Below are 26639 nucleotides of genomic sequence, written 5' to 3' on the forward strand. Positions count from 1 at the left end.
AGTACAGATGATTTGCACGAGACGTATAAAGGAAAGCTATTCCTGCCGTCATTACAGGCATTGTGGAAAAACACGAGGCTCGTAGTCAATGAACTGCATGGTAGGCTAACCTTTGGTGGCTTTCGCTGTGTGCGAGTGACGTCCCGTTCCTTGTTATTTACTAGCTCTCCCTACCATCAGTTGCTTTGTTTTTGAGGGACACTTGAAAACGAGGGCGGGGGCTAAGGGGAGGTATTGGGATTGAGCCTAAATTTAGAAATAAAGAAATAAGTCAAGTTTACCAAACCAGACCTTTTTCACTTATATTAGAGAAACATGGTCGCCAACTTTAAACTAGCCTTTTACATTGCTGTATAAAAGGCCACATGGGTTCTTCCTTCACAAACTCCATGAAATGACAACCTCTTCCTAAATATTTGGTCACATGATTCAATTGTGTGTGGCTCAACTGATCATTTTGGCACGACTTACGCCACTCTCGCCCTAAGTGTAGGAATAAAGAAGGGCACAAGTAAAGATAACCAAGCCAACCATTTTTACTTGTATTGGGGAAATCTTGTGGCCAACTTTAAAATAGCCTTTTGTATTGCAGTGTTTGAATTTCTATATATAAAGATGACCACAATATGTTCAGAATAAATGACAATTTACACCATTATTAAAGGGATACTTCGGGATTTTTGCAGTGTTCATACAAGTTCATACTTCCCCAGAGTCAGATGAACTTGTGGATACCATTTTTATGTCTCTGTGTCCAGTATGAAGGAATTTAGAGCTAGTTTCATATATTCATATATAGTCATATGCCCATAAACTTCCAGTCATTGAGCTAACTCTAGTTAGAAATTGCGCTAGCGCTAGTTAGCAACTTCCTTCAAAACCACATAAACATAAAAAATGGTATCCACGAGTTCATCTGATTCTGGGGAAGTAGATAAAGGGCCTCGTTGCCAAAATCCCAAAATATCACTTTAAGGAGGAAAGCGACACATTTCTTTGGGATGTAAAGAAAAAAGACCTGAACTGTTAATGTTAAGTGTAAGGAAACATACAGTATCCCTCCTATATGTAAACATGTGTGATGACAGAGTTATGTGTATGTTTGTGTGCTGCCGTGGATATGTACAGAATGTTAGTGACAAACACAGATAAAATGACGGTGGTCGAGTCCCTATAAGAGACACATACCGAGAGAGGTGAGCGTGTGTGTGTGTGTGTGTGTTGGTGTTGGAGAGAGAGTGTTGTGTATTAAAGAGTAGCGCTATGCTCCATTCCTCTGAAGAGGGGGGGAGTGGAGTTGCGTCTGGGGAGAGAGAGAGCCACAGAAGGTGTGAGCAGTAAAATGTGATGCACCATCTGTCGGCCAATAATAACCTGCGTGTTGTAAAGGCTCAGAGTTTAGTCAGCAGACAAGCACTCCCAAACACCCGAGTACCACCTCACACTCTATGTCCAACCTATACACCTATACCCCCTTATCCTGACCTGTAACCCTGGCTGGGGCATCCTACGCATCATTTCTCAGCGTTACAGTACACTTCGAAAAAAGGGTTCCAAAAGGGTTCTTTGACTGTCCCCACAGGATAACTGTTTTTGGTTCCAGGTAGGACCCTTTTTGGTTCCAAGTAGAAACCTCTCTGGAAAGGGTTCTACATGGAACCCCAAAAGGTTCCACCTGGAACCAGAAAGTGTTATCCAAAGGGTTCTCTTATGGGGACAGTCGAAGAACTCTTTTAGGTTCTAGATAGAAAAAAAGGTACTAAGTGTACTTTCGAGCTGGGCGATATGGACAAACATACTTATTGCAATAAATTGCTTGAATTGATGGGATAACAGTACATATAATGAAAAGTTTATAACAAGGAAATAAGAAAAGTAGGCGGACAGTACGTTGCAATAAACTTTCAAGATTATTACAACTTTATTACAACTTTCAAGTTTATTGCAAAGTACTGGCCGCTTACTCGTCTTCTTGAATTACCTGCCATTTAGGGGCCTACTTTCGCACTGCCCTCATCTAATATTAATGTTCGCCACAGTTGTCCCATTAACAATCACCCATATTCAGTGATGCAAAGTACTTAAGTAAAAATACTTAAGTAGTTAAGTCGTTTTTTGGGGTATCTGTACTTTACTATTCATATTTTTCACAACTTCTACTTTTACTTCACTACAATCCTAAAGACAATAATGTACTTTTTACTCATTTTCCTTGACACCCAAAAGTACTCGTTACATTTTGAATGCTTAGCAGGACAGGAAAATGGTCCAATTCATGCACTTATCAAGAGAACAACCTTACTGCCTCTGATCTGGCAGACTCACTAAACACAAATGCTTAGTTTGTAAATGATGTCTGAGTGTTGGAGTGTGACCCTGGCTGTCAAAAATATATATAATAATAAGGAAAGTTTGTCGTCTGGTTTGCTTAATATAAGGAATTTGAGGTATAGCTTTTACTTTTGCTCAAGTATGACAATTGAGTACATTTCCACCACTGTACTTAAGTACATTTTTTTATTTTTTTTTATTTAACCTTTGTTTAACTAGGCAAGTCAGTTAAGAACAAATTCTTATTTACAATAAAGGCCTATCCCAGCAAAACCCGGACGACACTGGGCCAATTGTACACCGCCCTATGGGACTCCCAAACACGGTCGGATGTGATACAGCCTGGATTCAAACCAGGGAGTGTAGTGACACACTGATATACAGTGCCTTAGGCCGCTGCGCCACTCGGGAGTATTTTACTGGGTGACTTTCACTTCTACTTGAGTCAATTTCTATTAAGGTATCTGAAATATATTTCATTTCAAATGTCACATTTCTCTAGTATAGGCTACTTATTGTAATGAACTACAGGTATATCAGCAAAATGCCTGCGATAGGTGATCGGTACGGTCAAGGTCGATAATTTTTGGTTTATCGTCCCAGCTCTACGTTATCGGTGGCATGGATCCGTAAACATCAGACAGGAAAATGTAATGGCTGGGAAAAAGCATTAGAATGTTTACTACCCCAGGGATCATCAACCAGATTTTGCCGTGGGACGTTTTCTTCTTGAGTGGATCGTCATGGGTCTGGAACATCATTACAAATTATTTGTAGAGTGCAAATTGACCACACAAAGCCCAACCAGATATAATATTTGACTAAAACATAATTTCAAACCTTGCTTACATTTGTATACGATTATGTGTCTCTCTATTATGTGTGGGAATACTTGGGACCAGATTTCCAAAGTCTAAATCACTTGGAGCTGATTTACTGGTGCTTTTACAGTCTTTTATGTCCATCAATGCAAATTACCTAAAATTAATAAGAATATTTTATTTTTGCGCAGAAAACATTGGGGGCCAAATAAAACCACCCGCGGGCCAAATTCGGCACACGTGCCAGCAGTTGGGGAACCCTGGTCTACCCTATTCAAACATTAAAGACCTATAATTTTTACTCTGATTCAAGGTACATGTCTATTGATTTACCAAAGATATTTGTATTTATATCCAAAGCCCTGGAGGGATTGACTTTTCCACAGTATTAAGAGGTTTCAGAAGTCTGTGTGTTGATGTAAAATTGGGCTGAAGTTCGGGGAATAGCGATCTGGTCTATTTCTCTGGTTAACTAGAAAAACCAACACACACATAACACTAAGGAATACACTGGAGAGGCAGAGGGGAGGGGGTGTTGATGCATCAAAGAAAGCTAAAAAGTAGTCACTGGGGATTCAGTCCCATGTTAAATACTGAACTAGATTATTAATTGCTGTACCAGAAGAAGCTGTTAATAAGTTCCTCAAAAGAGTGAGTCTTTCTATCTCTCTCTCACCCACTCTCTCCTTCTTTGTCTCTATTCCACTAAAACAGTTGTTTTCTTAGCGTCTGTAGATGCCATTCAGCTAGGACTATAAACCCCATACTGTAAGGTCAAACTTCTCCAGTGGTCAGAGCCTCTGTACCTGCACCTGCAGTGTCAGTGTCCTCTCTGTTGAGCAGACACAAACCGGGGCCTCTCCCACTTGTGATTGGCTGAGGACTGTTGGGGCTCAAGGGTACGGAGCAGTAAATTCATCATGTGATGATGGCCTGTATGTCAGCTTGTCTCAGCAGGACTAGGTCAGTGTGTGTGTGTGTGTGTGTGTGTGTGTGTGTGTGTGTGTGCGTGCGTGCGTGCGTGCGTGCGTGCGTGCGTGTGTGTGTGTGTGTGCGTGCGTGCGTGCGTGTGTGTATGGGTGCGTACATGTGTGTGCGCTTGCACGTGTGTGCATGCGTGTATGTGTTTCTGCATGCATGTGTCCGGGAGCAGAGGAGCTGGCCTGGGGATGGACAGTTCAGGAGTGTTCGTCTCTTCTCCAGCTCCAATCTATTGCTGACCTGTCACTGCAGACAGCTAATGGATGTCCAAGTCTGTAAGAGTGTAGGCTACAGTCTCTGTGTACGGGAAACGGAGAAGATAGAAACAATGAGAGGGAGTGAAAAAGAGAACTTCCTGTTGACCTTCTAGAAAGAAGGATTCAAAAAAAGGCTGATAAAAACGAACCCGTGTCAAAAAGTAGCGTTATGACTGAGGCAGTGGCTAACAGAGAACAGAGAGTGATGTGTGTGTCAGGCTAACCGTGGGAGCTGAACAGCCAGAGGAGATGGTGTCCTAAACAGAGCAGATCATGTCGACTCGCCCCGATACATGCCAGGTGCTGCTCAAGGCCTCTGAGCCAATTAAGAAAAAAGAAAAAAAAACAACAGAAGAGAGGACGAATAAAAACATCACACTTCCCATGGACTCAGGAACAGAGGAGGGCCGGGATGGAAAAGTTGCCGTATGGAGTAGGTCTCCTACAAGGTGCTCATATCGCCGCAACATGATCTATCTCTCTCCTATGGCAGACATTACAAGGGCAACCCGGTCTCTGGCTGTCACAAACATGTTCCCAGCACGGCTAAGTGGTCTGCGGGTATCAATAACAGACACTGTGTTTCCAAGGCAAGAGGACTGGGCTGAGGGTTATTGGAAAGCACCACATGATTAATACAGCTCGTTATAATGAATATATGTACCTTTCTCAGTGACGACCAGGTTTAGAACAAGATCAAGACTTCACTTGCCTCTGTGAGATCGGGTTGTATTTTCAGCGTGTGATCTGCAATGTGTTACACGGTATAAATCTGGCGAAGCTTTATTTCCTGCAAAGCTTAAATTTCTTGGCTTATTTTTTCTGGCATAACTTTTTAAACCTTATCGTCAGTGCTTTCCCCCATGCAAACATTGCCTGTCCTTATCTCTCTCTGTCCTCCTCCTCCTCACCCTCCCTTCTCTTATTTTCCTTCCCTCCTTCTCTCTTCCCTTTGCTTGGCCTCTCTCTTCTCTCTTCCTCTCAGAGAGAGAGAGGAGAGAGAGCCCTATTTGTCTGCTTTAAGTGAAATCACTCAATTCTCAAAAGTCAGTGGGGGACTTTGGAAAGGGGAGGGCCAGGAGAGGGCCACCTCCAAATAAGTTCCATTAATCACAAGGCAGAGTCTAATGTAACTAATATTTTACAATTAGAGGAGACAAGATGGAGCTAAAAGCCATCTATCTCCCTTACACCACATGATCATCGATTCATAAGGCAGAGCCTGAGACTAGCACAGAGACACATTTACCAGGAAACAGGAGGCCAGGGGATTGTGTGTTTCTGTGTGTGTCTCTCTGTTTGTTTGTGTGTGTGTGTGTGTGTGTGTGTGTGTGTGTGTGTGTGTGTGTGTGTGTGTGTGTGTGTGTGTGTGTTTAGAGAGCTATTACTCTACACTCTACAGTACATACAGTACAGCATAAACAGCATTTCAGTGTACTGTAAATATGCAGGGATTGTCTAAACTGATTGAGCAGAAGAGATGACATTATGTGGTGAGATGACCAGTGTGTGTCTGGATGTGGGTGTGTCTGGATGTGGGTGTAGATGGGTGTGTATGGGTGGGTGGGTGTGTGGGTGTGTGTTTATTATTGAACAGCGTTACAGTTTAGGCTTAGAATCCCAAAAGAGTACCGGTATTTCTCAAATTGAAATAACTCAACGTTACGATCTCCCTGTCTATGAGGATAGTGCCAAGCACAGTCTGACAGGCCCAGATTGTCTTATGGTTACAGATTGGTAGCATTCAAACGACAGATCATAAGTAACTAGCAGCGTAGCCTAGTGGTTAAAGCGTTGGTCTAGTAACCGAAAGTTTGAGAGTTCAAATCCCCGGAGCTGACAAGGTACAAGTCTGTAGTTCTAGGCCGTCATTGACAATAAGAATTTGTTCTTACCTGACTTGCCTGGTAAAACAAATAAATATATTTTCAACATTAAATAGACTTGGTTATTCTACACTGTGGTTATGGGGTTGCCGACGTTGGATCAAATTGCTCAGAACAAAAGGTTCCATTTATTTTATTGTTATTCTATGATACCATTGTCGTGAGTCAGTCCTTTCAGTGCAATGTGAAAACAAGGGCAGAGAGTAGCTAGTTACCTCCTGATGTGGTAAAAGCTGGTCTTTATCGCCCTCTAGTGGCCAAGGTGGAGCAGTGCATAATACAGAGACGCCTGCAACATGGAGGCCTGTGAAATTAACCACAGCTGAACAAATGAGTGCAAGGACAGGTTCAACTGGAGGTCACCATCTGCCCAGTTACAACTGCTGGCACACTTGAACGGAGCCGCACCATCATCTTAAGCACATCAATCGCCGCTGCACACATTGCAGCACAATATGGCGTGAAAAGGAAAGAGGAAATGGATGCAGAGAGAGAGGAAGAGAGAGAGAGAGACAACGGGCAAGACAAGAGATGTGAGCGAGAGAGAGAAAAAAAAACGAAATGAAGGGAGAAGAAATGTTCATCAAGCTCTGAACAGGGTCATGAGGCAAACTGATGACGCGTCACAGAACATCAAGCAATGAAAAGACATACGAGCAGAATGTAATGAAAGAAGACCTGATGTGTTCTTTAATCAGTGACACGTGCACGATCACATTCACAGTAGATGAACACACACACATGAATATCCTGGTTTTGATTAGGGACTGTCTGCTTTATAACCATACAACACGTCCTTCCTTTGAACACTATTTCGTTTGGGGCGGCAGGTAGCCTAGCAGTTCGAGTGTTGGGCCAGTAACCGAAAAGTTGCTAGATCGAATCCCCGAGCTGACGAGGTAAAAATCTGTTGTTCTGCCCCTGAACAAGGCAGTTAACCCACTGTTCCTAGGTCGTCATTGTAAATAAGAATTTGTTCTTAACTGACGTATTAAATTATAAATAAATAATACATTTCACTACCAGAGACAGAAGGAGAAAATAATTATGACAAATGGTTACTCTCTGCGAATGTGAGTTTTATTAGGACCAGATTCCGTGCACCCCCCCCCCCCCCCCCCCCCCCCACACACACACACACATCTGGTGCAGTGCAGCTGATCCGTTTAAAAATTAGTCAGGCATTGACCTGGGCCTCTTCCCAGCAGGCTCAGCAGCCGCTGGGTCCTGACGTTAGGTTAACTCAAATATGGATCCCATCAACCAGACCTGGATCAGGTTTCAGCCTGTACCACCAAAGAGGAGGAATAAAAACATGAAATACTTCCCCTTGAAAAACATCCCAGACTAGAACTAGGGGAACAAAGCGGACTCCAGTGACGTGTACTTTTGATGTGGAAGTTTGATCTTTCTGAATGTCTTGATACGGGTACTTTCCTGCCTGTGACATTACTATGGGGGCGGCAGCGTAGCCTAGTGGTTAGAGCGTTGGACTAGTAACCGGAAGGTTGCGAGTTCAAACCCCCGAGCTGACAAGGTACAAATCTGTCGTTCTGCCCCTGAACAGGCAGTTAACCCACTGTTCCCAGGCCGTCATTGAAAATAAGAATGTGTTCTTAACTGACTTGCCTGGTTAAATAAAGGTAAAATAAAAAAATAAAAAATAAAATATGGGAAACGGAGAGATTCCTTAGATGAGACGAACACGGTCTCAGGGGGTGGAAGGTGCTGCACCCTCCAGCTCGGTAATGGACCTGTGAAAAATGACATCACAGCACTATCTGTCTTAGATCACACATACACACACTAACCAATTACACACAATATGTCCAAAACAAATGTGCGTGCTGGGTAGACTAGAAAAAAAGAAACGAGGAGAAGAGCAATTATTTGCCCATCCTGAAATAAGACTTGATGGTGTTTTGGAATTAACAATACATTGGCCCAAGGGCACAGTGCTACAGTTAGCAACACCATAACTTGTCATCTGAGCTGTCATGGAACAGGCCAGTTTGGTGCTACACAGTCAGCTCTGTAGTCAGTCAGCACTGTATCCCCTCTGGCTACTTCCTTGTACAGCACTTAACAGTGAAGTCAGGGAGAGGGGAGAAAGATACATCATTTATATTGCTCATAATTCAGTGCAATATAACAAGCGCTTCACCAACAACAGTCAAGAGAAGTGCTCTCAGCTGATCACTGATCTTTCTTTCGGTGTGTGTGTGTGTGTGTATCAGACGGGATGTAGGTCCATTCTGGGTCCCTGGTTTGCATGAGTGTGTAAACCCATTTTCAGTTTGCTTGTACCTGAGGCATTAAGGGTGGAAGTTGATGGCTAGGCCTACATTCATGTGTGTATATATTTTAGAGCACAAAACTACCTGAGTCTGCATAGGACAGTTCTTCATCCAATGCAGTGAGGTGACTTTGTTGTTTGTGGTGGGATGACAATATCATATAGGCCTACCACAATGAGTTTGTATTGTAGCCTATTCAACAGCATGATCATAGTCAATGAAGCTCTGCGATAAAAGACTGGAAACGGAATAGTTTTGAGTGGCATATTCACACTGTCGTTCACTCAACACTGGCATTTTGATGCTTTATTTTCTCCTAAGTGACTGTTATCCTGTGTGTGTGGGGGGGGGACAACCCATCGCTCGACAACAATCCGTTATAGTTTGAATACATTTTATTTTTATTATAAGTACAGTTCAGTAGTTACAAAACGAAGCATCTGCCATGAGAATACAGCAAACAAAAGGTTTTCAGCTCACAAGACAGGTTCGTACGTGGAATGCTCATATACCGGTTCAGAGAGAGCCAGACAGTTAATATTAACCTCTCAGCTATACAACCACACAACGGAGAGAAGGGGAGAGAGGGCATGACTATGGGACTGACCGGGCCCTCTGATTGGTTAACTCAGACCGAGTCCCACAATCCACTTCTCAGCACCCTGTTTAATTCCCAACAATACCACTTTTTGTTTTAATTTCTCGTCCTTTTTTTCTCCTCCTTCATATTTTGGAATTGGGAATTCTAAAGTCAAGAAAAGCAAATTAAAAACAGGCTTTTTTTTTTGTGTGGAGTTGAATTTCAACCCGATATGGAACTTGAGCATCGATCATCACTCTGCTTTAGAGTAACAAACAGCATGTAAATGATGACCACACAGGTGACTTGCATGCCTTGGGTTGGCACTATGATAACAGTTTTGTCAAAGCCATGTACTGTAGTCCTTCAAACTGAAAATGTACTGTATATATGTGCACTGTACATACCGCATTAGAATTCTCAGGGTTCACAAGAGGACATAGAAACAGTTCACAATGTCAAGGGACACACAGACACACACACACACACCTTCATTGTAGTTAGTGAGCTAGTTTTGTACTGTATAGATTTGATTTATAATACTATCACAGCCCAAAATACTTTTGGGGAAAAAAAAACAAATCCTTCTATGCATAATGTATTATGTATATAAGGGCATATGTTTGGAGCACATGAGTAGATTGTCAATCTTTTTCTTTTTTCTTTGAAATGTAAGAAGGCAAAAAAAGTACAGTACTTGGAAGAAAAAAAAAACGGATCGACCCTAAGGCCTACCGTCTAAAACAACTAGCTTCGTGGATGCAACAACGGATGACTGTATCTAAGGCTAGACAATATTTGTTTTTTTCCAGTTTTTACTTCTTCTTCTTTTTTTCTTTTTTTTTAAGTAAATACATCAAACCGTTTCAGTAGTCAGTAACACTTTGCAACATTGATTGGTGGCAGTATCTTACAAACATTTGCAACACTACAGTCCTCGAAGTCAATAAGAGAGATGAAAAGGGGAGAAAATACAATCCCGTTTTTGTTTTTCATATCTTCTCTTCAAGCTCTATGTTTACCTACAGGACAAGGTCGTGTAAACTAGTTATTATTGTCACTTCAACACCTTCTGCTTTTCACAAACAGCGTTTTTTTGTTTTAGTTTTTTTGTTGCTACTTCTCTCTTTTTACATTTAGTTCTGAGCGTTTACAGGCTCTGTGATATAGAGCGAGAAAAGAGTCTTCCCTTCGGTCCTGTTCCTGTTACGGGGAGGGGGTGTGTGGGGTGAGGATCCTCAGTCCTCTGTCCATCATCACACTTTACTGTACAATGCTCAGGCTTCCTCTCCTCGTTGTCACATCTACTAACATCCCAATCATATCTGAAAACTACTGCTCTCTCTTAGTTAGCTAGCACAGGAAAAGATTGTCAGAGAATGTCATACTTCTGGTTTAGTTCTTAGTTTTTCAGTTTTTCTTCTCCCTGTTAAGTTTGTTTTTGACACGCAGAGCATTGGGCCCTAAAACAGGGTAGAAAACAGCAACTAAAATGTGCATGGCAATAAGTGTGCTTGGTCTCCATAGATGGTTGGTCTGGTCAAAAGGAGCTTGTTAAGCTACAGCTCCAGCTGGACAAGAGTGGGAAAGGTACAGTCCAGGGACAATACCATTACTGTGATCCAGGGGTCACTGAAAACCTGTCTTGTACTGGATCTGATAGGAGAGAGAGAGAGAGTCTGTCGTACAGGTGAAGCACAGGTCAGCACAACAGTTCTGTCTGAATATAATCTTCTTTTTCTGTCAACAATGATGGACGCCATCTTGGATCAAGGAATGTGTCATAGTAGGGGTGTTTTAGGGACTGTCATTTAGCAGCTAGTTTCATCAAAAACATCAAAAGGAGAGACATGAAGAAGACAGGAGATGGAGGGAGGAGTCATCCATGAGAGGACAGGAAACAGAATGGTTAAAGTCGCTGTCTGTCTGTCACTTTGCTGAGCGTCACATCCAGTGGCCTCTACAAGTCATTTCAGCAGGTCTGTCTCTGTCTCTGTCTCCTCTCCATCCTCACACAGGGCAGAAACACTCCTTCATAGTTCCTTTTGAATGACTTCTCTTGTTTGATTGTAGCATGTTTTACATCAAGTCGTTGATATAGTGTGTTCCTTCATCGTCACCATCATCATCATCATGTTCCTGCCTTGCTCCAGCCGGGTGCTCGGGCGGGAGTTAGTCTCTGTTAAGAGAGGCTGCGTCGTGCGTCTCAGTGTCAGCTAGGTTAGGCAGCGCGAGGTTAGGGTCGAGGGTCAGCGCGGGGCCCAGGGCTCCATGGCCTTCCTCCTCTCCTACCCACAGATGAACTACAGTTAAGAGAACAAACGCAGATTAACAAGACTGCCCCGGCCCCCACCACAGCCACAACACTAAACATAGCATAGCAGTTATACACACAAAATGGCCACCTCTCGCTGTAACAAACATCACAAAGAACTGACATTCTGTTCAGGAACCAAGATTTAGCATTAGACATATATGACTGACAAACGTCTAGACTAACATTGAGATGACTAAATAAAGAAAATGCTAAACTTGGTTCAAATGTATGCTAGGCCTCTAACAGGGACTCAAGCGGTGAGGTTGTGAGGTGTTTAGCAAAGGTTGCAGTCTAAAATTGGTATGAGGCACTAGCAGTAAAATGATTTCCATACTTTTTCCAAGCAAGTTTGTTTGCTAGATAAGTGTGATAACTTGGTGATCATGTACTCAAGTAAGCAATTATACCACACGTTTGAATCCCAGACAGCAAAACATGCTCATCTTCAAGTTCTGCAACAGTGTGAGAGCTAAATAACACCATTTAGGTTTCCTTTCACAGTTCCATTGCCATTTTTTGGGAGCAATAAAATTTACCGAATACATCTCCATGTCATGTTCTTTTTTCAAAGTGCCGTTATGAAACGAACAAAATGAAATGAAAATCGCTTTTAATCGATCGTGCTGTCGCAAGGAAGATATCGAAAAAGAAATGAAGAGTCGGCGCAGAGCGACGGAAAGCTAAAAACAGGATAGAACAGCATCGTTTTCATTTCTCAAAGAGCAAAACTACTGCGGCCACCTGCTCTCTCTCTGTATTAATAAAGCACATAAACACACCGTCACGCTCAAATCAAGATGTACTGTACGTTCACTTACAACTCCTATGTCAAACAGTTCCGAGAAAAAAGGCAGATGACGAGGATTCTAACGAGAATTAAAGTAGCTCTTAGAGGGCTCGTCTGAGTTACGCGCAATCTTCATTCACACTTGAAACATCCTATGCCAGACGCATCAACAAATGAAAACGTTAATCTCTGGGTGTTAACCTTTCAAGACAGCACACAACAGCTTTCATCTCTCGAAGAGAGAGCATCACTGTTCTGCCCATCATTTGCAGTCTCATCTGCATGGTTCTGTACGACGGCGCAGTCTTAAGGAAATACTGTCAGAGCCAACTTTGACCACTAGATGGCAGACTAAGCCTGTATATGTCATGTATGCTTTTTTATATGGTTATATGATGGAACAGACGGTTGGTTTATACTATTCTCTGTCTACATCTATGTTTCACGCATAATCTATCATTACTCAGCCATTCACTAAGGAATCAGACTAAATGTCTATTCAACAGCTTCATTTTGGAACGCATCCAATGGCATCCTAAATGTCTAAATATACGGAGCCCCTCCCCCTCCGCCCCTAAACAAAATATGTTGTCGTAGTCCACCTAATAAACAAAGAAATGTTTTTCTTGACATAAAAAGTATCTAGTCTCTCAAAGGTGGCTTCTCCTCGTGATTTCCGTTTAAAAAAAAAAAATTACTTCCAGTAATGACTTCCAGATTAAGCCCCATATTTGATTTTCACTGTTCATTAACTAAAGCCACCTGGAAGGTTATTATTTAAGCATGACATTTCTTCTCCCCCAACAACTGCCACTGCGAGCAGGAGATTTCCAGGCCAACTTTATAGATTCCTCATAACTTCCTCTTAGTTTTAATTTCCCATTCGGGTGCAGAACAGATGCACCTCACCAGCCAACCCAAGGACCTTGTTGACATTCCACTTGTGTCTGCCATCTTAAAAACAACTACTGTTTATCATACCAGGTCAATACTGTTTAAATAAATACTATCTGGTTAATGCTGTAGACTACATACTTTATCATTATAATGTAAGGAATCATTAGGAAAAGCATTATAGAAATGTATTATGCAAAAAAAGAACAATATTGGGATGGGTAAATGCTACAATTTATACAACAGCATCAGGTCAGCAAGACTCTCTATATCTGTGACAACTGATTCGATCATTATTTGTATAATAATGTATATATTTTACAGTAAATTGCAAAAATGCACCGTAGTCAAAAGGACTAATGAAAATGCTGAAAGGGTGAGGACGCCCTCTACTGGTAAACTGTGAGATAACAGTCAGAATGGCCATTTACTGGAGTAGAGGGCCCTAGAAACCCAGGCATATGGTAAGAGGACACATAGCTCCAGGATCCACCCTGTGTTAATACATGTGTCATGCTTAACAGAATGGATAAATGAATAGACGGACAGAACAATGGCCTAACACAAGGCTGAGAGCATGTGTTGTATACCGCCTTGGGAAATATTAGTGTTTATAGCGTGGGGGTCTCTAAGCAGTCTCTCACCTGACATTCACAAGCCATTTTGCTGTGAAAGCCTCGCTAGTACGCAAACTACACAAGACTATTAAGCTAATCGGTTACTATGGAAAACAGTATAAATCCTTCTATTTTACATTGTGTATTGCTCTGGATTTGTTACTGATGTGTAAAGGTTTGAGACAAACATTTTTTTAGAAATCTGATGAGGCCAAAACAAAAGCAGGAGAAGTCATTCCCCCAGACAATCCTAGCCTCCATGTATTGTAGATTAAGTGCTAGTCTTCTAATGATGTGGGTTTTGACTGCATGAGACTTGAGTTTAGCTGTAACATAAGTGCCATGGAAGTGACTGATGCCCTATGTACATTGGAGTCTGCTGCAGGCAGGCAGGCAAACAGGCAGTTACAATAGAGCACTGCCATTGAAGGTGCCTCTGAGGACTTCCTTCTCTCCCAGGCATCCGGCGACAGTCGACAAAAAGTGTTGTTTTTGGCAAAGGTAGGCCTCATTGTAAAGCCAGTATTTATAAATATGTAAATATGAACAGCACACACTACCGCTTGAGCGCGAGGATGTGAACCCAAATCATATTTTTAGAAGGTTTTAATGAATACGGGATGTTTATGAATACCATTTGCTGCGATTCACGAAGACAAGAGGAATCCACATCCACCCCCATCCCTCAAAGCACCACTAAAGAAGAAAAAAGCACATCTGCGGTGAGACACAGCAGGATCTTGGTGTTTATGGCTGTTTCTGCTCAGATCCCCATTAGAAAGCACACTACCGCGTTAAGGTGCACAAACAGTGACAAACTCCTGCATGTGGTTAGTGGCACAATAGATCGGTTCCCAGCTATACTGCATCAAGGAAGACGATTTGTGTTCCTTTTTTAGGTCAGACAGAAGTACAAAAGGAGAATCCATATAAGCGCGCGCGGGGGGGGGGGGGGGGGGCTATTTTGCTCTGTCTGATATTGTATTTTTAAAGAATGGCGCTACACAATGTAGGTATTGTTGTTTAAGATGCTATTTTATGCGTTCCTCCTTGCCCGTAGGTATTGTATGAGACATGGGTGTACAGGAGCTAGGTCTCGGTTGAGAAACAGTAGGCTGGAGTGAGTGCCCTCCCTCTCCCAGTGCCCTCCCTCTCCCAGTGACTGTGTCTGAGACTAAGATGGTTGGATAGATAATACCTCCGCTGAGCAATTTAAGCCCAAACACTCTGATGCAACAATCGGTCTTCTTTGCCTGATAGCGTTTTCTCCCCCCCCCCCCCCTCTTTTCCAAATGACTTTCTTTCATATCTAATTATATTTGCTAATGATCTTAGAAGAGAATAATGGAATGTGCTTGATCTATTACCTTTTTTTTCAATACATAAATACAATACAGAGAGAATGGCTATTCAGACAGAAGAAGTATGCAAGATTGTAGTGCTTCTAATGGGCAAAATAACCCTCTGAGCCAGAGCACTAATGGAGGGATTTGAACTCACGGATCACAGAACAGCGAGAGCGTTGTTCTAACTCCGAATTCAAACACGCAGTCACAATTTGAGCATAAGTCGACAAACAAATGGCACATAGGCCCGTTTTTGTGTCAGGGTCGTGACTTGAGGGTTGGTTGTGTGACTGGCTTGCAGTGGTAGAAAAAGTACCCAATTGTCATATTTGAGTAAATGTAAAGACCCTTAATATAAAATGACTCAAGTAAAAGTGAAAGTCACCCAGTAAAATACTACTTGAATCAAAGTCTAAAAGTATTTGGTTTTAAATATACTTAAGTATTAAAAGTAAATGTACTTGATAACATGTACTTGTAAAAAGTATCTAAAGTGAAATGTAGAAGTACAAATCATTTCAAATTCACTTTATTAAGCAAACCAGACAGCACGATTTTCTTGTTGTTTTTATTGTACGGATCGCCAGGGGCACTCCGACACTCAGACATCATTTACAAACCAAGCATTTGTGTTTAGTGAATCCACCAGATCAGAGGCAGTAAGGATGACCAGGGATGTTCTCTTGATAAGTGCGTGAATTTGACCATTTGAACTTTAGGGTGTCAGGGAAAATGTACGGAATAAAAACAACATTATTTTCTTTAGGAATGTAGTGAAGTAAAAGTAAAAGTTGTGAAAAATATAAAATAGTAAAGTACATATAACAAAAACAACTTAAGTAGTACTTTAAAGTGTTTTTACTTAAGTACTTTACACCACTGCTGGCAAGGCATTAGCAGCCTGTTAGACCCAACAGTAAGGGGGGTTGTTTGAATGTGACCCCAGAGGGCAGGACCCTCTCCCTAACGCGTGTGAGTCTCAAAGCAGGACAAAGTGTTGCATGAGTAGGTTTGCACAATGTGGAGAGCAAACTTGACCATGTGATCACTGACTTTTGCCTTCACCCTCCATTTTGTGTGGTAGAGCTACTGCTCAAGGCTCATCTATCTCTCTCTCTCACTCTAAGCATGCCAGTGTGCCTCTCTTAGGGCCCTGCTAATGAATAGCCCTGCACTCCCTTGCCAAGCCCCAGTCCCCTCTTAATCCTCTCCTCCATTCTTCCCTCTGTCTTTTTCCCACAGGCAGCCGGACAGCCATGCCATGACAGACACACTAACCCCCCCCCCCCCCCGCGCATTAATGGAAGGAAATGGCATTCGATCTCTATTTGATCTCCTAATCATTTCTGCTGAAATGATAATGAGCGACCTTCCAATCTTCCCACAGAGGATAAAATAAATAGAAGAGATCCTCTCTGTAGCCGAGAAATGACATCTCAGTCACCCCCCATGTACTCATAACCAACAAATAGCTCCCCTTTAAATAAGCAACATTTCAAATACACACACACACACAAACTTGCACACCCACACGCACACACACTGGCGACTGCTGTCTGTGATTCTTTTCAGCTGACCTAATCCTGATTGATTCGTTCAGCAGATAAAAACTCTGTCCACTTCTGCCCTTTACTGCGGGAACATAATACCAGCCTTTATTCAGCAACAATGTAACATAATGGCGTTGGAATGTGCAAAAAAAAAAAAATCCCATACTTGTGGTTTGAGCACAAGCTGTAGTCTAATGTAGAAGGGGAGGGGAAAAAATAATTAACCACAGAGTACCCAAGTGCGCTGGAGCTAACAAGGTCAACCAAAGGCTGTCGCTAAAACTTTTTCTGTAGAGGGCACATTCTGGTTGGTGGGACGAGCCGGGGATCTTCTGTACTCTACCCCCCCCGTCCCCGTCCCCGTCCCCCCCCCGTCTCTATTGTAAAAGGAACCTTTTGTTTGGCAACAGGAAGAGGTGAGGTCATCTGTGCTCATCAGGCCTCATTTGGGTATGAAGCATGCTTTTTATTCTATCAAGCCTGTAGGCAGGGAGGGCCTAGATGTGCTTACTTAGACCGCACACACTTCCTTCCTTCACTTACACATGGACTACAGGCTGGGAATGTTACCGTTCCAGGTGTTAGGGATTTTCAATAGACAAGAATGTCTGTGACAAGCTACCGTACAGTACATGACTTCAGGGCTATAAAAAAAGAAGATGAGATCACAACACCTGTCAAAATTAAGGTTTCAATTACACAACATACAGACATGAAAGAGCACACACGCACGCACGCACGCACGCACGCACGCACGCACGCACGCACGCACGCACACACACACACACACACACACACACACACACACACACACACACACACACACACACACACACACACACACTCACACTCCCTCAAACACTGACACAGAGGGACAGTTTCAGTTCTAGAGCCGTAGTGGCTAAAACAACATAAAGATATTCCGAGGCCCTCTCGCAGGCATGTCCTGTATTAATTGTCTGTGCTAATCTCACAGCTCTGGGCTCCCTCGAGTGTGTGGTATTATTCGCACTAGCATCGCGCCACTGCCATATCTGGTTACTAATTTTGTGTGGCGTCGCGCTGCGGAGGGAATGGAGAAGAACGCTGAAGCGACACTGTCAGCCTGGGACGAGGTCCCCTCTGAGTGACGAGAACGACACTGTCTGTCACTTCAGAGAAACGGAGGAGGGGGGGGAGTGAAAGACAGTGAGAGAGAGAGAGAGAGAGAGAGAGAGAGAGAGAGAGAGAGAGAGAGATGAGGAGAAACAGAGTGGGCCTGTCACTGCACCACCTCACAGGTTCCCTACTCTACCACTACAGACAGACAGAGCACAGGAACCTGCCTGCCGCTGGAGCACAGCACCTCCTAGGGCAGGAATCACCCTACAATATAAGACGGGCTCCTAGTGGATCAGGGACAGGAGTTTAATATAAGAAGAGAAGGCAGCTGGAGACCTGGGATGTGCTCCGTGATGACGATTCAGACGAGCAGGGAGATGCAGACAGGGAACTTCACTTTCTCTGTGTTCATCGTAAACTTTGAATACACTCGTGATTGTGGAAGCACCCAACAGTAATGATACAGAGACACGTCTTCTCAGACGAGCTCTACGGTGAATAATCTGAGGCTTACTATCATGATAAGGACAATAAAGAGAGTTTACGGGCAAGATCACACAGTAGGGCGACACCAGAAATGTCTCTGAATGCTGGCACTTTCTCTCGGTTCGACCCCCCCCCCCCCATTCCCCCTCCCACATCACCACAGTGTGCTGCAATGGAAAATCACGAGCACCTGGCTTGTTTTTTTAACATTTTTAATATGATTTTGCAGACTTCCTCTGGTCTCTGATGATTCAACAGTTCCCGGTATAACATCTGCTACTTACTCTTACTGGGTCTCAATTAAGACAGCGCTATTCATGAATCAACTTGTATTTATGTTTCTGTTTTTCACATATGTGCTCGAGGAAGAAGAGCCAAACGGGCCCAACCATGCTCAAAGAAGATGTTAAGAATAAGGTCAAAAAGTGAGTACAGACTTAGAGAAGCTCTGGCAGTAAGGGGACACGTATTAGAGGGAATAAAAACAACAACAGCTTCAAACCTACAAAAGCTGGGCTGTGAATGAGCATCCGCCTTTAAGAAGGGACCAAAGAGAAGTGGTGATATGATTATGTAAATGAAAACAGGATTTCCTGCTTGCTGGAAGCATTTCTGACCCGTTCTCATTGCAAATCCTCCATTTAAGAATAATTCCCGAAGGGAACCCCTCCGTTGCTTAACGGGATAATTATGATATACGAAACCTTCCCGGATCCCCCCCCCATATCTCCGGCTCAGTCTTCCTCCCCCTCCCTCTCTTACCCTGCCATGGTCAGCCAGCACATCCAGAAGGATCATTGTTTCCGCTCCAGTAACAGAAACAGCGAAATAACATTTTCTTCTGCAACTACATTTGACATACACAGGTTGTTAATTCTACAGCTTCTTTAAATGGGGGGGGGGGGGGGGGGACATGTCCATATATACTGACAGACACCATCTCTGTTTTTACCTAACTCAAGACCAATTACAGATTATTATTGTTCTGGTGAATTCCAATTCAACTTGAGGGGTATTATAGTACACATCTACATTGGGGCATTGAGTTTAACACCATATGAAAATTTATATATATATTTTTTTATCTCTAGTGGACTGTTTGGACTTTACTTCCTGGTGAATCCTTAGCCTCTGCTACAGCACAGTATCTCTAAATGCAGGCCTTCATTTTAAGCAGTGACACCCTGCTCTTCGTGATTAGACCAGCTCCTCCCACTAGGATCTTTCCTATTACCCCTCTCAGTCAGCCTGTAACACGTGACCTCAGTGTGGGAGAATGGATTTGAGGATGGAATTGTATCATGTATTACTGAGCTCTCGAAGTACATGTGTGGCAGAGCGTTGGGAGGCAGTGTGAAAGGCAACCTCTTCAAGGTTTAGCGTGGCTTTGTGTGTGCGTCCTTCGGCCCACGGTGGATGAACGCCACTGTCTAGCCTTAAACAGGATGGAGGGACTAAAGCAGCCGTGACCAGAGGCTATCAGCACAGGCCACATCTCAACCCCGGCTACAGTCCCCTTGTGATCTGACACAGCCCGTACAATACAACACACACACACACAGAAATCTCTTTAAAAAAACGATACGTGAAAAGGGCAAAGGGAAATGACTCTGGTACAAACATGTCATATTCAGATCTACAGTTTAATTGCAGGCTTGGCCGTTGTTTAGTTTTTTAAATTTACTTTAAAGACGTTGTTAGAGAGCAAGATGTCAAACTATTTGGTGCTGGTGTAAGCACTTACGGCAAGCCTTTTTCCCCCTCACTTGACGCGGCCGTAAACAGTCGAGAAAGATCAAAACTATTCATCTGAGACCAAGACTCCGTTTTGAGATGACAGATATGGCAAAAGTTTTCCGTGAGATTTAGTGCGAAGGGGGAAACCGATTCGGAGAGCGAAGGCAAATCAAAGAAAGATTTTCGACGCATAAAGATGTGATCACTGAGGAACGTTGCACAAGGGGACGCGTCCTGTTAAAGTTCTCTCCTTTTTTTTCAGAGGAGGTCGGGGGGTGGGGGTGGGGGGTGGAAGAGGAGGTGGGGCCTCTGTAGTGAAATGGCCCCCTACGCAAACTCACCACGGCAACAAAAAAAAGGAGATGTTCTCTTTCGCTCCGGAGCGATAATGTGTAATATCAATTATTTATCTCCAAACACTGTTTATGAAGCTGGGGTGGCGGTTCTAATAAGCAGCGAGCGGAACATCAAATTTCACAACACGGACGAGGCGTTTTTCAGAATCATTACTTTGTGTGTGCTTCTGATTGAGTCCCCATAAATGACCAAGTAGGTAAAGTCTTGGCGATGATTGTTCCTGCTCTTGGCCAGTGCCGTGCCCTTGGAGGGACGAGACAAGGTAGTGACACCCTCAAGAGGACCACTTCGTTGCTCTGTGCATGACGCTCTGTCTGGTGTGGACAGTCTCTTACGGTACAGGTAGACAACATGACTGAGATAAGGATGAGGAAGGACCCACTGGGCGCGGACGTCAATTCAACATCTATTCCACGTCTGGGGCAACGTAACTTCATTGAAACGATGTGGAAACAACGCTGATTCAACCAGTGTTTGGCCAGTAGGGAGAGATGAAAGGGGAGTTCACTGTCCAGACATATTGATTGAACAACTCAAGAATACTGTGTTCTTCAGTTTCTATGGCGCACATCTCACTAGTATAAAATATGATCAACATGATCATTAGTTGACTCATTTCCAGGATGGTAATGCAGAAACAAGTCTAAAGGTAATGCAGCAACAATCCTATTTTTGATCACTCACTCCTCTCGTTGTTTTGACATTGAAATCCATAACATTCCTTTTGTTCCTTTGCCTTCTCTCTCTTTTTCCCAAGGCTGAGAAACATCAGACATGAGAACCATTTACCCGTTTCTAATATAAAAACCCGGGAAATGTACCTGGGATTATAAGTCACTGACAAATAACCTTGCTGAGAGATGCAAACTAGATTTTGTTCAAAGCTCTCCGACAGCCTCAAAAGAGATTAGTTCAGTTCTTACCAGTTCAGTGATGTCACGGGGGAAATGTGTTTAAAGCCACATTGATTTATTGAAAGATTTCCCAATGAGAAGACGTCTCTCGACTTAGCGGCGAGTTTGTGAGCGAGCACGCTTGTGTGTGTGTGTGTGTTTATGCACCTCAAATAAATTAAACAAACTGCAAAGAACTGAGAACAGAGAAGACATATTTTTGAACAAATTAAGAGCAGAAGTTACACTTAGAGACTGCCGTTTGATGGCTGAGACAACCACTTTTCCTTTGTCGTTTTCTCTCTCTCTCTCTCTCTCTCTCTCCGTTTACCACATGCTGGTTATCCTGCTGAAAACAGTGATTGTACAGCGCTGAGACACACAGGAGAGCTGACGAGGTTGTATAATAAGGGTTTTTTGTTCCCATCGGGGAGTGAGCACAGCATTCATTTTACACTATTACCTTTTTTAAGAGTAATTATGAGCCTCTGGTGCAGAGGTCTGTGGGAAACACTGGGCTGTACAGGCCAGCCTAGGAGTGGCCTGAAGTGGATGGGACCGGAACCCTCAAGATGTCACCCCACACAACTGTCAGAGTGGATGACGTTAACCCTCTCCCCTTGATCACAAGCCCGCTCTCCCTGTCTCTCTTTCTCTCTGCTCTCTCTCTCTCTGGTTCACTCTCCCTGTCTGTATCTCTCTCTTTTTCTCGCTCTTTGTCGCGATCTCATGCTGCTTCCTTTTAACTCATGAGGTCAGGCGGAACCCCTGGGCAGTTCTCCCAGAATTCTGAGCCTGGTGTAGTCCTGCAGAGTGCCTTCTGGAACTATGGAGTGACCGCCAGAAACACACTGTTGAACTAACCCTACCAGCAAAAACCTGATCATATCCATCCCATAATAAATGCCCCAAATATGTTGCGATAAAGGTCAAGCAAGGGCATTTGAAGTGCTGTATTCAAGCAACTATGCCCAGATATGTCTTTCAGACTAACGTGATGCCCTTGGATGACGGGAAGGCACATCGATGGCTGCCGTTCACCCCCCTGCCTTCTCGCTGCTCTCCAGGCGTGGGAGGATGACAGCACAATGATCCCTTGTCCAAATGAAAGGCTTTGTGTATTCATCTATAACTGCCCACCATGCAAAGATAACCAGCCACACTCAGGATCAATATAGAACAGACAGAATAAAAACAAAACTACAACAGAAGATGAAGAATGTGTCTCTCCTCTCCTTTTCTTTATGGACAAAGAAGATAAAGAAAAGGAGGGAATGACTGTTCGACTGACAGGAGTCGGACCAGGAGAGAGATCAGTGAATCCATCGAGTAACTTGAAGTTAAGGTTATTTCAAACTCCTAGTATCACATCTTAATTCTCTTATCTGTAAATGTAACCGGTCAACAGAGATCTGACATGCTTTTCTATCAACGTATGAAACCGAGCAGGCGTACCGTCTGGTTGGACTGTGGGTTATCGCAGAGAGACAGGAGTGAACTTTTGGGGCGGGCGGGTGGACGCCTTTAAACAGCGGCGAGAGAAACACGGCTCTGCGGCAGTGAACAAACACAGCCTCTCCAGCTAAAAAGCGTGCCAGCCAAACGCGGGATCAAACAGTCCAGCGTTTGGGTGTAACGATATCGACAGAATGTCAAGCACATAACAAGGTCTGGCAAAAGGGGGGGGGGGGGGGGGGGGCTAGGCTGGTGTGTGTATAGTCAAAAAGACATACAAACACAAACACACACACAAACATCCTTGCCTGTCAATCAGCATAATAAAATATGGCTACAATCTAGCATAACATAAATGCAAGCAGTAGAGAACAAACGGCCAAGAGAGCGCTTAGATGAGGAAACAAGCAGACGATTAAACTGAGTTCCATAAAAATAAAAACGAAGTTAAAAAGTCAGAAGTTTACATACACCTTAGCCAAGTACAAGTACTCAGTTTTTCACAATTCTTGAAATTCAATCCGAGTAAAAATTCCCTGTCTTAGGTCAGTTAGGATCACCACTTTATTTTAAGAATGTGAAATGTCGGAATAATAGTAGAGGGAATGATTTATTTCAGCTTTTATTTCTTTCATAACATTCAAAGTGGGTCAGAAATTTACATACACTCAATTAGCATTTGGTAGCATTGCCTTTAAATTGTTTAACGTGGCTCAAATGATTTGGGTAGCCTTCCACAAGCTTCCCACAATAAGTTGGGTACATTTTGGCCCATTCCTCCTGACAGAGCTGGTGTAACTGAGTCAGGTTTGTAGGCCTCCTTGCTCGCACACACTTTTTCAGTTCTGCCCACAAATTTTCGATGGAATTGAGGTCAGGGCTTTGTGATGGCCTCTCCAATACCTTGACTTTGTTGCCCTTGAGCCATTTTGCCACAACTTTGGAAGTATGCTTGGGGTCATTGTCCATTTGGAAGACCCATTTGCGACCAAGCTTTAACTTCCTGAATGATGTCTTGAGATGTTGCTTCAATATATCCACATAATTTTCCTCCCTCGTGATGCCATCTATTTTGTGATGTGCACCAGTCCCTCCTGCAGCAAAGCACCCCCACAACATGATGCTGCCACCCCCGTGCTTCACGGTTGGGATGGTGTTCTTCGGCTTGCAAGCATCTCTCTTTTTCCTCCAAACATAACGATGGTCATTATGGCCAAACAGTTCTATTTTTGTTTCATCAGACCAGAGGTAATTACTCCAAAAAGTACAATCTTTGTCTCCATGTGCAGTTGCAAACCGTAGTCTGGCTTTTTTATGGCGGTTTTGAAGCATTGGCTGCTTCCTTGCTGATTAGCCTTTCAGGTTATGTCGATATAGGACTCGTTTTACTGTGGATAGAGATACTTTTGTACCTGTTTCCTTCAGCATCTTCACAAGGTCCTTTGCTGTTGTTCTGGGACTGATTTGCACTTTTCGGACCAAAGTACGTTCATCTCTAGGAGACAGAACGTGTCTCCTTCCTCAGCGGTATGACGGCAGTGTGGTCCAAGGGTGTTTATACTTGCATACTATTGTTTGTACAGATGAATGTGGTACCTTCAGGCATTTGGAAATTGCTCCCAAGGATGAACCAGACTTGTGGAGGTCTACATTTTTTTTTCTGAGGTCTTGGCTGATTTATTTTGATTTTCCCATGTCAAGCAAAGAGGCACTGAGTTTGAAGGTAGGCCTTGAAATACATTCACAGGTACACCTCCAATTGACTCAAATTGTGTCAATTAGCCTATCAGATGCTTCTAAAGCCATGACATCATTTTCTGGAATTTTACAAGCTGTTTAAAGGCACAGTCAACTTGTGTATGTAAACTTCTGACCCACTGGAATTGTGATACAGTAAATTATAAGTGGAATAATCTGTCTGTAAACAATAGTTGGAAAAATTACATATGTAATCAAGTAGATGACCTAACCGACTTGCCAAAACTATAGTTTGTTATCAAGAAATGTGTGGAGTGGTTGAAAAATGTGTTTTAATGACTCCAACCTAAGTGTATGTAAACTTCAGACTTCAACTGTAGATTGTTTTAGTCATTTCTCTCGCATGGGATTTCAACAGGACATTAAATCAGCAGCCAACTCAAAGGTGCTTATGGCTTGCTCATGTACTTCCTCATGTACTTCCACATCTAAAGTATCTTAATGGATACTGCTAGAGCCCTCTGCTGGAACACCACGACAGTCTATCATCTGTGTCCAAAACAGATATTTTCATACAAAAGAAATTCTCAGAACTTCTACGAGGATCTTATCAAATCCAGAGTTGATTTAAATAATGATTTGGATGGAAAGAACTGATCCTGTGGTAACCTTCACCACATGCCCAATACAAACAGTGTAGAAACCCAAAACGTGGTTAGTCTGTATTCTGGACGGGGGCCTGCTTCTTGTCTGGAAATCAGACGTGTCAAAACCTCCTGCTGACAGGTCCCAGACTCAGAGTTTAATGTCCCACGCTGGTGGACACATCCTCCATCCTCCATCACATGCTTCGGATTTAGAGTTTGGATCTAAGAATGGACTGACTGGCTATCATCTAAACATGATACCCCCCCCTAACCGGACAACTCTGCTGGGTTGGAGTTCCCTCTCAGTGCCCGTCTCTGACCTCTAGGTGGTGCTAAACTTTTAGATGTGGTGAGCCTGGGAGCATGTGGGTGTATTTTCGAAAGACAATAAAAACATTAATTTGCCCTGAAATGATTCCTGACGTAAATGTAAAATGGTGCCCATTGGAACCCAGTAATGAAGCATGCGGCATCTCTGCAGCTCCTAATTTGACTAGTTAAATGACTCCATTACGTGTCTAACAGACAGAGGCAAATCATTTCTGGTCAGTTGAGGCTCACTTACCCACATCGTTGTGCTGGGGGAATGTAAAGACCTGTGTCTACTCTCCCCTTTTGTCTTTTCAGTCATCTGATTACAGTACCCCCCAAAAAAAAAAGAAACGGATAGAAAAACACTTGGGAATGTGGTGGCACGGGCCTGAAAATCCATTGGTATATATGAGGTGTGTGGTACAATATCTGTGTATGTTTGTGTGCAAGTAGATCACCATGTTAATTACTCAACCCAGATGCATGATCAACGTATAGGCACACATGCTAAAGAAATTAACAGACAAACAAAAGCCACAATCTGTGTCAGTATTTTCCATCCGAAAGATGGCATATTTAATGCAGATTTGTGTAATCCTAACCTTGTCGCGGAATTGGATTTTGCCGTCAGTGTAAAAACAGACAGAGAGAGAGAGAGAGAGAGAGAGAGAAAAAAAAATATTACAATATATTGAATTATTAAATAGACTGCCTGCTGTCTGTCACTGTCACTTAACACGTGTTGATGATGAAGTGCTGTCCTACCAGCCACTGCGTGGACATCTGTTACTAAAATGAGCACCCCTCTACTCCCACCCCCCTCCCCAAATCCGAAAGCTATCGAAATGTATTCATTTGTTTGTTTGTTCATGTTGAAAGCAAGTACAATGACCACACACAAGTAAACATCTATAAACACATACACACCGAATACACCATCCTTTTTTTAATAAAAAAAAAACAATAACTGGAGACTGTTCATAAGGGGCTGGCTTGTCATAGCATGTCAGGAAATCAGATTCAGTATGTTCTTCACTTCCATGGGACGTAGCAGCAGATGCAGAGCAATTGACAACCGCATCCATCCCTATAACTTCCCACCCTTAAACAGCAACATCCCAATCCACTCCTTCTTGTCTCCGTAATTGACAAGTTGCAGAGTGGAGAGAGAAAAAAAACCAGAAGAGGCTAAAGACACCTATATTTGAAATTCCTTCCCTTGTACACCTGAATAACTGGTCGTATTAGAGAACACGGTTGTCCAGCTGATGCTACCTGTGCATACATGT

The 26639-nt window shown here is 43.1% G+C and overlaps 1 protein-coding gene across 7 annotated transcripts in view; it reads right to left on the reverse strand.

Annotated features, from left to right (window-relative positions):
- Positions 1 to 26639, reverse strand: part of LOC115112112 (zinc finger protein 536-like) — a 201189-nt gene that overhangs the window by 9307 nt on the left and 165243 nt on the right. For 2 of the 7 annotated variants that reach the window (XM_065011873.1, XM_065011874.1), the window contains exon 8: positions 8951 to 11456. The exons of the other annotated variants lie outside the window; for them this stretch is intronic. In XM_065011873.1, coding sequence (XP_064867945.1) covers positions 11326 to 11456 — 131 coding nt within the window. In that variant the 3' untranslated portion in view covers positions 8951 to 11325. Of the gene's footprint in view, positions 1 to 8950; positions 11457 to 26639 lie in introns of those variants that run through there. 7 annotated transcript variants of the gene reach the window in all.

The sequence above is a fragment of the Oncorhynchus nerka genome, linkage group LG27 (assembly GCF_034236695.1).
Source record: "Oncorhynchus nerka isolate Pitt River linkage group LG27, Oner_Uvic_2.0, whole genome shotgun sequence".
NCBI classification, from domain to species: Eukaryota; Metazoa; Chordata; class Actinopteri; order Salmoniformes; family Salmonidae; genus Oncorhynchus; species Oncorhynchus nerka.